At 43.6% G+C, this 18,261-nt stretch overlaps 1 protein-coding gene across 2 annotated transcripts in view; it reads left to right on the top strand.

The window, feature by feature from the left end:
• Positions 1-18,261, top strand: part of LOC144592142 (ras-specific guanine nucleotide-releasing factor 2-like) — a 180,256-nt gene that overhangs the window by 56,875 nt on the left and 105,120 nt on the right. For both annotated transcript variants that reach the window (XM_078396560.1, XM_078396559.1), the window contains exons 5-6: positions 4,351-4,604; positions 8,273-8,352. In XM_078396560.1, coding sequence (XP_078252686.1) covers positions 4,351-4,604; positions 8,273-8,352 — 334 coding nt within the window. The remainder of the gene's footprint in view (positions 1-4,350; positions 4,605-8,272; positions 8,353-18,261) is intronic.

Genomic DNA, 18,261 nt, shown 5'->3' with positions numbered 1-18,261 from the left:
AAGACTGGGCTTGTACTCGCTGGAATTTAGAAGACTGAGGGGAATCTTATAGAAACATATAGAATTCTTAAGGGGTTGGAGAGGCTAGATGCGGGAAGATTGTTCCCGATGTTGGGGGAGTCCAGAACCAGGGGTCACAGCTTAAGGATAAGGGGGAAGTCTTTTAGGACCGAGATGAGAAAACATTTCTTCACACAGAGAGTGGTGAGTCTGTGGAATTCTCTGCCACAGAAGGTAGTTGAGGCCAGTTCATTGGCTATATTTAAGAGGGAGTTAGATGTGGCCCTTTTTGCTAAAGGGATCAGGGGGTATGGAGAGAAGGCAGGTACAGGCTACTGAGCTGGATGATCAGCCATGATCATATTGAATGGCGGTGCAGGCTCGAAGGGCCGAATGGCCTACTCCTGCACCTATCTTCTATGTTTCTATGTTTCTATGTGATGTGTGAGGTTGAAACCCTTCTTTGGACTCTTTAGACTTTAGAGATACAGTGCGGAAACAGGCCCTTCGACACACCAAGTCTGTGCCGACCAACGATTACCCTGTACACTAGCACTATCCCATACACAAGGGATGATTTACAATTTTACTGAAGCCAATTAACCTACAAACCTGTACGTCTTTGGTGTGTGGGAGGAAACCGGAACACCTGGAGAAAGCCCACACAGTCTCATGGAGAATGTAGAAGCTTCGTACAGAGAGAACCTGTAGTTAGGATTGAACCCAGGTCTTTGGCGCCCTACTTCAGAATGGTCGCAACACGAAAAGTCACTTATCCATGTTCTCCATGGATGCTGTCTGACCTGCTGAGATACTCCAGCACCTTGCGTCTTTTCTAGAATTAAAGTAGGCTTCCATTAGCATCTGCTTTTCCTGACAAAATGTGAGTGATATTGGGAGATGCCTAAATTCTTCTCTGGATTGTCTATCACTCCATCTAGTGGATCAATTTATATATCACTTTTGTTCCATGTATTAATATTACATTTTAATAAAATCTACACTATGCCCTGGAATGAATTGTTAAAAGTAAAGGATCATATCCTTGAACTTGGCCCCTTTGAAGTGAGATTCAGGCTTTATAACAAAAGCATGAAGCTTTTGTACATAAGTCCACAACAAAATTGTAGCGACTCTATCTTTCAATATATATCTTATTGTTCCATTGAACAATGTGTTTTACTTCATCTGTTGCATCTCCAGAAAAGCTTTCAAGCACATTTGTTTAGGCAATAATAAAAGATGCTTTTTTTAAATTTCTTATAAAGATATGAAGTTTGAACAGAGCTCTGATACTTAGCTAGGAATTTGCCTGATGTTTCTCACAATCAGTCACTGTATATAGAATCTCAAAGGAAACTCCAGTTTGAACATTCGTTTGGGTTAGACCAAGCTGTCCCAGTAGCAAATGCTTCGAGGTCCAAAGGACACAGATTTCAAATTTTGGCCAAGAGGAACCTGAAGAAAATCTTTTCTGCCCAGAGATTAATTATGACCTGGAATTCACAGCCTGTTAGAATGAAGGCCACAGATTCTATCAGTTCGCATAAGAGACAATAGAGAGAGAATAACAAAGCATAATGGGGAACTCTGTGAAAACATTGTTGAAAACCTTGATTAGATCGAACTTCCATCATAATGACTATGGCAGGCATTGGAAACCCAATGGAGAAATACATGTCAAGACTGTGATTCAACGCTTTTTTGGAGAACCACCTTGGATTAGTAAGGGTGTCAGACATTATGGGGAGAAGGTAGGAGAATGAGGCTGAGAGGGAAAGATAGATCAGCCATGATTGAATGGCCGAATAGATTGAGATACTGCCTGTTCCACTGAGTTACTCCAGCTTTTTGTTGTCTATCTTCGGCAGAATAGATTTGATGGGCTAAATGGCCTAATTCTGCCCCTAGAACTTATGAACATGAACCACAGAGGAAATTCCTGGTATTAATTGGACCTAAGTAGGACATTAATAGAAAGGCAGAGTTAAATGATTATCTTTTTCAACTTGGGAGATAGGATGCAGTGGTGTTTCATGTGGTTCAGTGCTGGGATCATTGTTCCTTTTGATTCGTCAATGACTTAAACATCGTGTGCAAGATATAATTTCCTAAGATGTGGGTGACACAAAAACGGCAGTGTGGAAAACAGTAAGTGGATGGCAATTAATTGGCTAGATGAGCGGGCAAACAAGTAAAAGATGGAATTTAAGAGGGAAATGTGAAGTGATATTCTTTGGTGGTTAAAGGACGGAGATTAAAGCACATTAAATGACGGACGTTCCAATGATGTGCTGGAACCGAGGGTTCTATGTGTGGGTGTGAATAAAGCCTTAAAAAATGGTTGATACGTTGAGAGTGGTCAGTAAAGTACAAGAGATTCTGAGAGTAATATGGAACACAAAAGTAGGAAAGTTGCATTGTGATAAAATAGAATTTTCTGGAAATACTTGGGAGGGTGGTTAAAATCAGATAAGATAGAAAGGGCATTTGAGGTCAATGGCGTTTCTTCACAAATGAACTTTTATTGCAGTTAAATTGAATCTGTAAAAAACATTGGTTAGGCCACAACATGGGTTTGGTGTCCAATCTTGGTCATCCAACTTTAAGAGGATGTAACAGTCTTAGAGATGGTGCAGGAATGTTTAATAGACTGGTTCCCTGGTTGAGATATCTTGGCTATAAGATTGGCTTGAAGAAACTGAGTTTCTCTTCTTTTAAAGAAGATTTAATCAGAGTGCACAAGGTCACAACTGTTTTAACTCCAGGAAATAGATGGGAACTGATCCCATTAGTGACTGATTCAGGTGCAGGAGCTCAGAACATAGAACGTAGAAGAGTGCAGCACAGGAACAGCCCGTGTGGCCCACAATGTTTGTGCCGAATATCAAGACTAGTTAAACTGATCTCATTTGCCTGTACATGATCCACAGCCTTCACTTCCATGTGCGTCCACCACACTGCGTAACAATAACTTGCTCTGCATATCTCCGTTAACTTTCCTCCTCTCACCTTACACCTATGCCCTCTCGTCTTTGGCATTTCCACGCTAGGATAACAGTTCTGACTCTCCACCCTATCTATGCCACAGAAGGTAGTTGAGGCCAGTTCATTGGCTATATTTAAGAGGGAGTTAGATGTGGCCCTTGTGGCTAAAGGGAGCAGGGGGTATGGAGAGAAGGCAGGTACAGGTTACTGAGCTGGATGATCAGCCATGATCATATTGAATGGCGGTGCAGGCTCGAAGGGCCGAATGGCCTACTCCTGCACCTATTTTCTATGTTTCTATGTTTCTATGCCTCTCATTATTTACAATACAATACAATACAATATATCTTTATTGTCATTGTACCCAGGGGTACAACGAGATTGAGATTTTATATACAGTTTTAAAGATTTGGCCAATAGGTACGTTTATGCTCCGATTAATTGTGACCTGGAGTTTCTTTGCCCTGTATGGATGGTGAAAATAGAATGATTTATTTTCCTGAAAGGAAAGTGATAAAATAATTTGAACCACAATGGAGAAAGAAGGAAGAGGAAAGAGACTGCAGAGATTTGATGGGCTGAATGGCCTCCACCTATATCATAACAATTCTGTGACTTCAATTTTTTGACAAGGTTTGCTCTATTGTATCAATAAAAATAAACAAAAGGATTTGATTGTTAACGGTTCCCCGTTTCCAAGTTGTGTTTGTTTATTTTGATAGCATTTGTACAGTGAGGAAAATGCAGCAAAATCGGTTTTGTTACTTTAACACTGTGGTGATTTAGAAAGTCAATCATTGAGATTTTCTGATGCCGCTGTATTTGCATTGAAAGGAGTCGTTAGCAAAAAGTGCCAATTTGAAGAGATTTCATCATTTCCTCAGTTCGTGTTTTGAGAGACAAAAATAGGATCATGCCAGGTTTGTTGCAGTGCCAGGCACCAGTCAAGGATGTTGCAAATGTATAATTAATCACTGTGAAATAAAGCTACCATACCAGTCTGTTCTGCCAGAGAAAATACACGCATCTATCACACCTTACCCTTCCACACCTCTCGTTTCCCTCTTCCCTGACTCTCAGTCTGAAGAAGGGTCTCGACCCGAAACGTCACCCATTCCTTCTCTCCAGAGATGCTGCCTGTCCCGCTGAGTTACTCCAGCATTTTGTGCCCATCTGCCAGAGAAAAGTTCTGTGTAGGTTCATAAGTTCGTAAGTGATAGGAGCAGAATTAGGCCCTTCGGCCCATCAAGACTACTCCGCCATTCAATCATGGCTGGTCTATCTCTCTCTCTCAGGTGTGCGCTGGTTTAACAAATACGTCAGCAACCTTCTACTTTGTTTCTTTCTCGTCGTTATCTACAGGTTCAGAGTTTCATGAGGGGCTGGCTGTGCAGAAGGAAATGGAAGACGATTGTTCAGGATTACATTTGCTCGCCCCACGCAGAGAGCATGAGGAAAAGGAACCAAATAGTCTTCAACATGGTGGAAGTAGAGGCCGAATATGTGCAGCAACTGTACGTCTTGGTCAACTGCTTCCTGCGGCCCCTGAGGATGGCTGCCAGTTCAAAGAAGCCCCCTATAAGTCATGATGACGTCAGCAGCATTTTTCTCAACAGGTATTTGGCACATCCTTGCTTGAGATAATACATCCTTCCATAATTTTAGTTTTCATTTTTTTAAAAATGTTATTTTCTTGAAGAATGGAGGGGGTGTCATTCAGATATGGGTGGTGGGTGTATGGAATGAGCTGCCAGCGGAGGTAGTTGAGACTGGGACTATCCCAAGGTTTAAGAAACAATTAGGCAGGTACAAGGATAGGACTGGTTTAGAGGGATATGGGCCAAACACGGGCAGGTGGGACTAGTATAGCTGGGACATGTTGGTCGGTGTCGGCAAGTTGGGCCAAAGGGCCTGTTTCCACGCTGTATAACTCTATGACTCTGTGTAGCATGTATCCCTTTTTGACTTAACTTCTCATCAAGGGCGGCTCCACTCCCTTGCTTTTGCATTAGGCATGCATTGATATGGTAGTCTTCAAGCCACACAGGTTTTGAAGGACAACGTTAGAAAGGTGTGTAGGAAGGAACTGCAGATGCTGGTTTACACTGAAGATAGACCCAAGAAATGCTGGAGTAACTCAACGGGTCAGGCAGCATCTCTGGAGAAAAGGAATCTGGTGCCGTTTCGGGCTGAGAATCTTCTGAAGAAGGGTCTCGACCCGAAACGTCAAATATCGAGGTTGGCACAGACATTGTGGGTAGGAGGGCCTGTACCACCATTCAGTAAGATAGACAATAGACAATAGGGGCAGGAGTAGGCCATTCGAGCCAGCACCGCCGGCTAATCTGATAGAGGCTAATCTGATAGTTACCTTAACTCCATATTCTCACCTGTCTGAAGAAGGGTCTCAACCCGAAACGTCACCTAATCCTTTTTTTCAGAAATGCTGCCTGACCCGCTGAGTTACTCCAGCACTTTGTGTCTAACTTTAGAAAGGCCACTGTTGTGACTTCGGAAAAGAGCTCAGGGAACAAGGCTATAAAAGCATTTTAGTGACGTTAATTGTAGGTCCAGGATACTAGGATACATTGTCCAGGATACTAGGCTTTTTGGAATGATGGCATCTACTCTGCATTCAGATGATAGAGCATACAGAGCATTCATTTATTCTCTGGAACAAGAAAGGTATTTGCCTGGTAACAATAGTTTTATCAGTATCAGTTGTAAGGTGAGATTTCTAGAGGGAAATTGGAACCCATAACATTTTGACATAAAGACCATTTGATACCCATTCGTCCAAGGCTGGCATCCCAAAAACAAGAGCCAATTGTGTGCCCATGTTAAACAACAAACCTCAGATAGACCCAAAATGCTGGAGTAACTCAGCAGGATGGGCAGCATCACTGGAGAGAAGGAATGGGTGACCTTTCTTCAGTTCTTGACCCGAAATGTCACCCATTCCTTCTCTCCAGAGATGCTGCCTGTCCTGCTGAGTTACTCCAGCATGTTGTGTCTATCTGAGGTTTAAACCAGAACTCACTTTGATTACCAGTATTGGGCCACACGGTATAGGAAATATAATGAGGCTGTAGGGAGGGATGAAAAATAACAATGTTCAGAAAAACATGAAATAATCTTTTTCTATAAGCAGATGTTGTGAGTTTAGTGAAATGACAAATATACAAAATTCTTATGGACTTGACTTATGGCAGATACAGAATTGATGTTTCCCCTAACTGCGATTTCTTGATCCAGAGAGGAGTGAATGTTTGGATCTCTACCCAAGAGGGCTATGGAGGCTCAGTTGCTGAGTATATTCAAGACAGATGCCTGTATCGTTCATTTCTTTTAGAAATGAAGGTAATCAAGGGATATGGGATCAGTGCAGCAAAAGTGGCTCTGAGATAGAAGTTCAGCTATAATCATATGGGAAGGCAAAGCAGAGTAACAGCAATTAAAATCAGACTGGGGCTAATAAAAGACTTCTTGTGGAGGCAGCAGACAGGACTAAAGTACCAACTGAATACTTTGTGAGTACCTTGACAAAAGAAGAGGGTGAGATAATGTTGCAATAAAGGATAAGGGGTTAGGGATAAAGGCAATTAATTGGATATAAATGAAGTGCTGAAATGCTGTAATTAATCTAATTGTTAGTTAACTAATTATCTCCTTCAATAGGTTGCCAAGCAAACATTGAAGATAGCAACTGCTCCTCCTTGAATCGAATACTAGAGTATTTTAAATCCTTGTTCAAAAATAAAAGATAAATCAATAGATCAAGCTGAGAAACAAGAGTCAACATCTCAGGTCAAAGACTCTTCATGGGAACTGGGGAAGTTCTGGAACAAGGATGGGTGTAGAGAACAGAAAGGATGTCTATGTTATTATAAGGTTTAGATTTATTATTGCCACGTGTACCGAGACACTGTGAAAAGCTTTGCTTTTTGTGCTATCCCATCAGAGCAGATAATACGATACATAAAGACAATCGAGTCAAACTCAAATACATTAGGGAGAGCAAAGGGAAAGATACAGAATGCTGAATATAGTGCTCACCTTATAGATTCATAGAGTCATAGAGTCACAGAGTGATCCAGTGTGGAAACAGGCCCTTCGGCCCAGCTTGTCCACACCAACATGTCCCAACTACACGAGTCCAACCTGCCTGCACTTGGTCCATATCCCTCCAAACTTGTCCTATCCATGTACCTGTCTAACTGTTTCTTAAACGATGTGATCGTCCCAGCCTCAACTACCTCCTCTGGCAGCTTGTTCCATACACCCACCACCCTTTGTATGAAAAAGTTACCCCTCAGATTCCTATTAAATCTTTTCCCCTTCACCTTGAACCTATGTCCTCTGGTCCTCGATTCCCCTACTCTGGGCAAGAGACTATGTGCATCTACCTTGTCCAAAGAAAAGCACTATCAGCACTGCCACATCTCTTCATTGCTGTACTGCATTGCCAGACTGGGTTATGTGTTATGGAAGGGGGTCTTAGAACCATGTCCTTCTGCTCAGAACGCTGTCACTGAGCCAAGACTACACATAAGGATTTAGTTTGCGAATGGTATGTTAGCATTCATAGCAAGAGGATTTGAGTATAGGAGCAGGGAGGTTCTGCTGCAGTTGTACAGGGCCTTGGTGAGACCGCACCTGGAGTATTGTGTACAGTTTTGGTCTCCTAATCTGAGGAAAGACATTCTAGCCTTAGAGGGAGTACAGAGAAGGTTCACCAGATTGATCCCTGGGATGGCAGGACTTTCATATGAAGAAAGACTGGATAGACTGGGCTTATACTCGCTGGAATTTAGAAGACTGAGGGGGGATCTTATTGAAACATATAAAATTCTTAAGGGGTTGGAGAGGCTAGATGCGGGAAGATTGTTCCTGATGTTGGGGAAGTCCAGAACCAGGGGTCACAGCTTAAGGATAAGGGGGAAGTCTTTTAGGACCGAGATGAGAAAACATTTCTTCACACAGAGAGTGGTGAGTCTGTGGAATTCTCTGCCGCAGAAGGTAGTTGAGGCCAGTTCATTGGCTATATTTAAGAGGGAGTTAGATGTGGCCCTTATGGCTAAAGGGATCAAGGGGTATGGAGAGAAGGCAGGTACAGGTTACTGAGCTGGATGATCAGCCATGATCATATTGAATGGCGGTGCAGGCTCGAAGGGCCGAATGGCCTACTCCTGCACCTATTTTCTATGTTTCTATGTTTATTACTTACCATTCTTTGCAGGTTATCAGATTATAATGGTGTTTTTTCTGAATTATTTTCTTACAGTGAGACAATCATGTTTCTTCATGAGATATTTTACCAAGGACTAAAAGCACGGATAGCCAACTGGCCTACCCTAGTGTTGGGTAAGAATCGTTTAATGCAGAGATGAAAAAAATCACGGAGTGTATGTGTCGTCCAAAACAGCTTTTGATGTTGCTAAGCGCTGCTAGATGTAGTTGAGCACAAACCCTAGTTTATTTGCCAGCTTGTCCAAAGTGATTGAATGTGATATAGCTGCGTGAAAAATTTAAATTGTTTTATTGCCACTGGGCATGGGGGATGGTAATGTTGCAGTGTCAAGCAATGTCACTCTGTTTGGAACCATTATTTCTTAAAAGTTAAACAATATCTAGTTTAGTTTGAGTTTCGTTTATTGTCACGTGTACAGTGCCAACCAGTCAGCGGAAAGACAATTCATGATTACAATTGAGCCATTTACGGTGTATAAGATACATGATAAGGGAATAACGTTCAGATTAAAGGCAAAAAAAATGGTGCTATTTGACAGATTCAAAAGCCCATTACCCGAGCCGTCATTCTGAATATGTTTCTACTTAGAAAGTACGATTTGCAGGGCAATCACATTGTCTATCAACGTGACAAATATTTTCATACATCATGGGAAATTGCATGATGTGTGATTACTTCCTAAGTAGAAAGAAACCATAATTTATTAGACTATGAGTTATCCGATCAGCCAAATTGTAGGTATATTTATTACAGCATGAAGTGGATATTCATTTTGCAGCTTGCATATTATTCAGCTCTTGGGCAAACCATGGAATGAAAAAGAGTCTAGGTGAAAGATTCTAGGCATGATGAACACTGAGTTCTCCGGGGCTATTCATCTCTTGAAATGAATAGAAAAATGCAGTAAATGTGCTGAGCGTTGTTTGATCCTTCTTGATAGATTTCCCTTCTTCTGCTCTTTCACAGAAGCATAAAATATTTGTCTGCCACTGCATTTATTAAATATCATTCTATTGGACATAGCCTATCCTCTGCATAATCCATCATTCCTGTTTTTTTCTGGCTTTACTGGTGTTGAAAGACTGGAGCGTCTAGGCTTGTATACACTGGAATTTAGAAGGATGAGAGGAGATCTTATCGAAACGTAAAAGATTATTAAGGGGTTGGACACGTTAGAGGCAGGAAACATGTTCCCAATGTTGGGGGAGTCCAGAACAAGGGGCCACAGTTTAAGAATAAGGGGTAGGCCATTTAGAACTGAGATGAGGAAAACCTTTTTCAGTCAGAGAGTTGTGAATCAGTGGAATTCTCTGCCTCAGAAGGCAGTGGAGGCCAATTCTCTCAATGCATTCAAGAGAGAGCTATATAGAGCTCTTAAGGATAGCAGAGTCAGGGGGTATGGGGAGAAGGCAGGAACGGGGTACTGATTGAGAATGATCAGCCATGATCACATTGAATGGCGGTGCTGGCTCGAAGGGCCGAATGGCCTCCTCTTGCACCTATTGTCTATTGTCTATTGTTTAACAAAATATAGATGGCATAAAACAGAAAATAAACCAAAACCAGCAGTGGGACAGGCAAGTAGTGCTAACTCAGTCAGCAAGAGTAGGCCTGGCCTGCAGCAAAGGAAAGCTGCAAATGCTCAGGTCCAGATTAGAAAATTTTCCTTTAAACTACTGGGAGCCAATTTTACTGAACGTTGCAGGTTGCCAACATTGGTCCATAATTTGTGACTTATGAGAGCAATTTTCCAGCTCTGTAATACCTTGGAACCTTCTCCACTGAGAATTCATGCAAGAACACGTGGGTTGATCACAGTTTTACTAACCTTTAATACCAATTATGTGGTGGAATATATCCTAATTTCCAATGAACTTCTCCAGAAGAGGGAAACCATCTGGTAGTATCTCAATTTTGGAGAATTATCGTTATGTACAACAACTGCGGGTTTCTTCTAATCCACTATTGTGTGTACATATATGAGTGGAATTTCATGAAGGAAAGGCTACACCATTGCTATCTACAACACCCCCCACCCCCCTCCCCTCACACATGTTCACAAATAGACTTTAAGGGTGATTTGATCTTACGCATCAATTTGTCTGTCGGCCTGTAATTTCAGCTTTGGCCTTTCACTTGGCTTTATGAATTTTGAAAAGGCGCATTATCCAGCAAACTTGCAGGAAAGTTGGTTAGACAATAGACAATAGACAATAGGTGCAGGAGTAGGCCATTCGGCCCTTCGACCCAGCACCACCATTCAATGTGATCATGGCTGATCATTCTCAATCAGTACCCCATTCCTGCCTTCTCCCCATACCCCCCGATTCCGCTATCCTTAAGAGCTCTATCTAGCTCTCTCTTGAAAGCATTCAGATAATTGGCCCCCACTGCCTTCTGAGGCAGAGAATTCCACAGATTTACAACTCTCTGACTGAAAAAGTTTTTCCTCATCTCCGTTCTAAATGGCCTACCCCTTATTCTTAAAATGTGGCCCCTGGTTCTGGACTCCCCCAACATTGGGAACATGTTTCCTGCCTCTAACGTGTCCAACCCCTTAATAATCTTATATGTTTCAATAAGATCCCCTCTCATCCTTCTAAATTCCAGTGTATACCTGCCTAGTTGCTCCAGTCTTTCAACATACAACAGTCCCGCCATTCCGGGAATTAACCTAGTGAACCTACGCTGCACGCCCTCAATAGCAAGAATATCCTTCCTCAAATTTGGAGACCAAAACTGCACACAGTACTCCAGGTGCGGTCTCACGAGGGCCCTGTACAACTGCAGAAGGACCTCTTTGCTCCTATTCTCAACTCCTCTTGTAATGAAGGTCAACATTCCATTGGCTTTCTTCACTGCCTGCTGTACCTGCATGCTTCCTTTCAGTGACTGTTGCACTAGGACACCCAGATCTCGTTGTACGTCCCCTTTTCCTACTTGACACCATTCAAATAATAACCTGCCTTCCTATTCTTACCATCAAAGTGGGTAACCTCACACTTATCCACATTAAACTGCATCTGCCGTTAATTTCTTCCCGGTTGAACCGGCAGCATTACTGAAGAGTACAGTGTTTAATTTTGATGTTTATAATAATAATAATAATAAGCATTTATTTTATATAGCGCCTTATCAGGTGCTCAAAGCGCTTTACATAAACAATCAAACATAAAAACGAACAGACAAACTATCCTAACGGAGAAGCGGCGAATAAACAACGCCAGCGTCCTCTCACGTCAGGGTCCGGCAGTAGACAACAAAAAGCACAGGACACACAGATACAATTTTTACACAATTTTTACACAAAACAGCCATCACAGTGATTGCTCTAGGCACACCCTCACTGTGATGGAAGGCAAAGTCTTATCTCCTCCTGATTTCTTCTCCCGTGGTGCCACGAGGTGATCGAGGCTCCCAACTTTTTGAAGCCCCCACCGGGCGATGTAAAGTCCCAGGGCCGAGCCGAGCAGGCCGATGAAGGTCCTGAGCCCCCACCGGGCGATGGAAAGTCCCAGGGCCGAGCCGAGCAGGCCGATGAAAGTCCTGAGCCCCCACCGGGCGATGGAAAGTGCTGCGGCCGAGCCACGCAGGGCGATGAAGGGCCTGCGAGCGGGTCGATCGTACCTCGCACTTCGGGGCGGTTGAAGCTGCTACGGCTGGAGCTCCCAAAAACCGGTCGCCAGCCAGGGACCTGCGAGCTCCCGATGTTGCGGTCTGCAGGGCCCACGGCCGAAGCCTCCGAGATGGTAAGTCCAGGCCCTGCGACCGGAGTCTTCAAGGTCGATCCCAGCTGGAGGCCGCCGACTCCACGATGTTAGGCCGTAGCGCGAACGGAGATACGACACGGTAAAGGTCGCATCTCCGTTGAGGAGGAGATTTGAAAAAAGGTTTCCCCCAACCCCCCCACCACCCCCCCACATACACAGAGTTAAAAATAAAACAAAACGTACATTAAACGATGACAATAGACAAAAAAACAAAAACAAAACAGAGAGACTGCCGGTGAGCCGCAGCTGCAGAACACAGCCACGCCCCCAACACTGTCATTTGCCATGTTTATGTCATGGAATAATAATAAAGCAAAGTAAACAGTGTTCAAATATTTAATGGCAACTCTATTTATATTCCATGCAGTGCTTTACACATGTTAGCATGTTACGTATTATAACATGTTAACATCTACAGTATGTTCTAATTGCTCGTGAGAAGGTTGTTGTTGTTCCCAAAAAGAGATTTGCGCAATGCTTTTGGATATGGCATTTCAGAAACTGGATTCATCAAGAATAAATGAACAGTGATAAATGTAATGTCCTTTCAAGTCTGAAGAAGGGTCTCGACCTGAAACGTCATCCATTCCTTCTCTCCCGAGATGCTGCCTGACCCGCTGAGTTACTCCAGCATTTTGTGTCTACCTCAGGTAATTGGATTGGAATGAATGTAAATTGTCCCTAGTGTGTGTAGAACGGTGCGGGGATCTGTGGGCCGAAGGGCCTGTTTCCGCACTGTATCTCTAAACTAAACTAAACTAAAAAATTACTGTTTACTTTCCTCCTCCTCTTACATTTGGCCTCCCAAAAGACATCGCCTCTCACCCGTACAGATTAAACTCCATCTGCCATTTCACTGCCCCAATTTCCATCTGATGCGTATCCTGCTGATCCTTTGACAATCTTCATGGTTTTCCGCAATTCCACCAATTCCCATATCATGTGCAAGCTTAATAATCAGAATATGGCGAGTCTGAAACTTGTTGGTTGTAGACGAAGTTTATTGCAGCCGCAATACACGAATACAGAGTTAAACAACAAGGTACAGGACAACCAATACAAACTTACTGTCTTCCTTGAAGACTTCGCCGAACTGACTAAAACGGGCGCCAAACGCGCACCTGACATCGCTGGCCAATCAGCGATGTCGTTCCCTGGACCAATCCCCATGGTCGCGTTCCCACGTGACCTCGCTGGCCAATCCGAGGGTTCGACGACCTGGACCATTCTCTATGGTCGCTACAAGAACACCGATGTTTTCATCCATATCCTTAACATATTACAAACAGCAGAGATCCCAGCACTGCAGAACACCACTGGTTACAGACTTCCGATCTGAAAAATGCTCTTCTACCTCTACCCTCTGCCTTCTATGACCAAGCCAGCTTTTGGATATAATTTATCAATTTACTGTGGATTTTATGCACTGGGTGCTTTACTAAAGCCCATGTAGACAACACTGCCTTAACCTCAATAATCACTTCCTCAAAATATCTCAGTTAAATTTGTCAGACAGGACCACCTTCGGTCAAAGCCATGCTGACTATTCCTAATACGGTCATCCCCGTGACTGGCGTGGGTTTTCTCCGTGATCTTTGGTTTCCTCCCACCCTCCAAAGACGTACAGGTTTGCAGGTTAATTGGCTTGGTACAATTGCAAATTGTTCCTAGTATGTGTCAGATAATGTTAAAGTGCTGGAATTGCTGGTTGGTGTAGACATGGTGGGCCAAAGGGCCTGTTTCCACACTGTATCCCTAAATTAAATTGGATACAAATGGGACTTGTGAGGGGATTCTATAGGAAGAGTGATCGCAAGATCAATGACTAAGACTATCCCAACGTTTAAGAAACAGTTAGACAAGTACATGGATAGGACAGGTTTAGACAATAGACAATAGACAATAGGTGCAGGAGGAGTCCATTCGGTCCTTCGAGCCAGCACCACCATTCAATGTGATCATGGCTGATCATTCTCAATCAGTACCCCGTTCCTGCCTTCTCCCCATACCCCCTGACTCCGCTATCCTTAAGAGCTCTATCTATTTAAGACCAAACACATGCAGGTGGGACTAGTGTAGCTGGGACATGTTGGCCGGTGTGGGCAAGTTGGGCTGAAGGGCCTGTTTCCACAGTGTATCACTCTATGACTCTAAGATCATTGCTCTTAAGTTCCTCTGCAGAGCAACAGAAGTGTTTTACAGTGCGTGCTTGTCAAGATGCAGCCATTCAATGTAAAAATATAGCATGTATCTGAAAGGCTTTGCCAAACTTTACTCCAGGATATAGAATGCCGAGGATACCGAGTTTGAGATTGCAGACAAGTTAAGGAATATTCCAGCCTTTTATCCGTCGATGCAGCGATTGAGGATGGTAACAGAAGACGATGGAGTGTCTGATGTGTATGATTCAGGGAGGATAGAATAAGACACAGCATATGGCTGAACCTGCTCTCAGACCATATGTCCATGTCGCCGGAACTGGAACTCAACATAACATGATCTTTGAAGGTGACAGGATATTTATTCCTGAGCTGCAAAGGAACAATATAGTTAACACGTTCACATCTTTCAGAGTCATAGTCATAGAGTCATACAGAATGGAAACAGGCCTTTTGGCCCAACATGCCCACAACAACATGTCCCTTCTACACTAGTCAAACCTGCCTGCGTTTGCCCCATATCCCTCCAAACCTATCCAATAACTTACTATCCAAATGTTCCTTAAACATTGCGATAGTACCTGCCTGAACTATCTCCTCCGGCAGTTCGTTCCATGCACCCACCGCCCTTTGTGAGAAAAAATTCCCCCTCAGGTTGCTATTAAATCTTTTCCCCCCTCACCTTAAACCACATGTCTCGATTCCCCTACCCTGGGCAAGAAGTGTTGAAAACATCTGAGGTGGCCAAAGGAAGTCCAATATACGAACACAACAGGACTCGTCACCAGGAGTTGGACATGTGATGACAATGAAGCCCATGTCAAACCAACTTCCAAAGTAGTTGAAGGCTCTAGTGACTTGACATATGGCACAACCCAGATCTTACAAGGTAACGGAGTAGGATGGAGGCCCAAACTGGAGGGAGAGGAGCCATGTGCAGAAGACTACCTTGAAGGCTTCCTTGAAGGAAATGGATATGAAGATATACGTGGACACACCACTAACTGTTCAGAGCAACAACACAACGGGCTCCATAGAATTGTAAATAAATAGGACAAATCTGGAAGGACCATTTGCCAGTCCAAGTGTATGAAAGCCATTGTATTAAAATAAAGCACATTGAGTTGGCTAGTTATTGAAAATGTAGAAACAAGGAACTGCAGATGCTGGTTTACGAAAAAGGACATAAAGTGCGAGAGTAACCCATGTATAGGTGACGTTCCTAACCATGCCATCTGTTCATGTTCTCTAGGCATGCTGTTTGACTCGCTGAGTGTTTCCAGCATTTTGTGTCTTTTTTATTTATTGTAAATATTTATTTCCTTTCAGTTTTTGAATAATGAATAAGCGAGGAAACATATCCATCAAATTGTACTGATTGGGAACAATCATAATTGTTTTAAGACTTCACTAGTTTAAGTCTTTTATCATGTGGATAACTGCTGTCCGTTGTTACAACGTTGTTTATTGTAGGAAGTTCCAGAGCCGTTCACTGTGGAAAATGACACTCTTTTGTGACTAGCTTTGTTGGTTCGAACTACTGACAATTTTCCAGTATAAATATACACTGAGATTCCTCCAGCAATAATGTGCAACAAGCTGTGGCACGTGGCAAAGATCGGCAGTCACAACCTGGAATGATTCTGAGATTAGGAATCTAAAAGTAACTTGACATAATGTGTCTGGGCAAAAACAGTTAAGACTCACACTTGAGTTGCATTTGAGGTATCAGAAGGACATAGATCTCACTGAGAAAACAGTTAGATTACCCACGCTCTGAAGAGCATGGTTTCAGGGGAAACAGGCAGAGTAAAAGCTGGTTGTTCCGTGAGCAAAACGATTTGCCATTTTTCTGGCCATCTATGTTGAAGAATTCTGCGGGTGAATTTTGCAGATGAATTTTGCAGATGGAGTTTAATCCAAGCATACGTGAGGTGCTGCGGGGGAAATATATAATTAAAGGCAAAACTCTTAACAGTATTGATGTTCAGGGAGATCTTGGGGTCCAAGTCCATAACCCCCTGAAAGTGGCAACACAAGTAGATAGAGTGGTAACGAAGGCATAGGGTATGTTTGCCTTCATTGGTCAGGGCATTGAGTACATGAGTCATGATGCAGCTTTATAGGACTTTGGTTAGGCCACATTTGGAGTATTGCATGCAATTAACACTCAATGCATATTAATGGTCATCCCATTACAGGAAGGATATGGAGGTTTCAGAAAGGGTGCAGATGAGGTTTTCCAGAATGATGCCTGGATTAGGTGGTATCTGCTACAGAGAGAGGTTGGACAGACTTGGATTGCTTTCTCTGGATAGCCAGAGGTTGAGGGGAGACCTGATAGAAGCATAAAACAATGAGAAAGTTAAAGAGGGTCGACAGTCAGAATTCTTCCCCCAGGATGGAAAAATCAAATACTAGAGGGCAGAGCTTTATTTGAGAGGGGCAAAGTTTAAAGGAGATGTGTGGGCCAAGTTTTTTACACAGAGCGTGGTGAGTACCTGGAACGTGCTGCCAGGGGTGGTTTAGATTTTTTAAAGATTTAGAGATACCGTGCGGAAACAGGCCCTTCGGCCCACTGGGTCCGTGCCGCCCAGCGATCCCCGCACATTAACACTATCCTACACACACTAGGGACAATTTTTTACATTTGTCCAGCCAATTAACCTACATACCTGTACGTCTTTGGAGTGTGGGAGGAAACCGAAGATCTCGGAGAAAACCCACGCAGGTCACGGGGAGAACGTACAAACTCCGTACAGACGGCGCCCGTAGTCAGGATCGAACCTGAGTCTCCGGCGCTGCATTCGCTGTAAGGCAGCAACTCTACCGCTGCGCCACCGTGGGGTGGTGATAGAGGCAGAACCAACAGTGGCATTTAAAAGACTTTTAGATAGGCACATGGATATGCAGCGAATGGAGTGATATGGATCATGTACTGGCAAATGAGATGAGTTCATCTTGGCATGATGTTCGGCAGACATTGTGGGCTGAAGGGCCTGTTCTTGTGCTGTACCATTCCACGTTCTAATGACAGTGGGGATCCCAGGGTTGATGTGGGATGTGGGGAAGTGGGGATTGTTCATTTCAATTTGCTTTTCGCTGTGTACCAAATTACAGTGAAACTGGGGTGCACCCTTTTGTGGTGTGCTTTCACGGAGCACTTGTGCCTGATCCACAGAAAACAGTTAAGAAATTGTGAGGGTGTTTTTCAGCCAAAAGTATTTTCCTTGCTCAGTTCCCAACGGTGGCTGCTTATAGAGAATGCAGGCGCACATCGATGCCGCTGGGAAGATCCAAAAGTCCGAGATTTAAATCTTCTCAGTGTGGCGGCAGCAGGCAAGGCTGTCACAATGTGACGCCGTCTGCTGGGTGATGGAGGGGGACATATGTCTGGCCTGTAGTCCCTCTATTCTCCCACCGAGTGAACATCAATTCAGACCGATTCCTGTGTCACAAATGGCCCCAAGCCATTGTGTGGCTTCCTGGGGGAAGAGCGCAGCGCACATTTCTGCTCTGAATTCTGTAGTAATGCTGCAAATTGTAATGGGAAGCCAGACACAGTTTGAGTTTGGTTTATTGTCACGTGTACCGAGGTACAGTGAAAAGCTTTCGTTGCGTGCTAACCAGTGTCGGCGCAGCGGTGGAGTTGCTGCCTTATCTGGGTTTGATCCTAGCTAAGGGTGCTGTCTGTATGGGGTTTGTACTTTCTCCCCATGACCTGCATGGGTTTTCTTCCGCCGAGAACTTCGGTTTCCTCCTACACTCAAAAGACATACAGGTTTGGAGGTTAATTGGCTTGAGATGAAAGTAAAAATTGGCGCTGGTGTAGTATAGTGTTAACGTGCAGTAATCACTGGTCGGTGCGGGCTCAGTGGGCTGAAGGGCCTGTTTACGTGCCGTATCTCTAAACTAAACAAAAACTAAACCAGTTAGCAGCGAGACAATACATGATTACAATCGAGCCATCTACAGTGTACAGATACATGATAAAGTGAATCAGTTGTCTGGAGTAGGCTGAGCAATAAAAAATGAAGCAGTGGAGACTCTTAATTACACATCTCTTTGTAATTCTGCTACAGTGTTGGCCCCT

The sequence above is a fragment of the Rhinoraja longicauda genome, chromosome 3, assembly GCF_053455715.1.
Source record: "Rhinoraja longicauda isolate Sanriku21f chromosome 3, sRhiLon1.1, whole genome shotgun sequence".
In the NCBI taxonomy this organism is placed as follows: Eukaryota; Metazoa; Chordata; class Chondrichthyes; order Rajiformes; family Arhynchobatidae; genus Rhinoraja; species Rhinoraja longicauda.
Note: the sequence above shows the minus strand (reverse complement) of the source record. Positions and strands in the feature narration are given on the sequence as shown.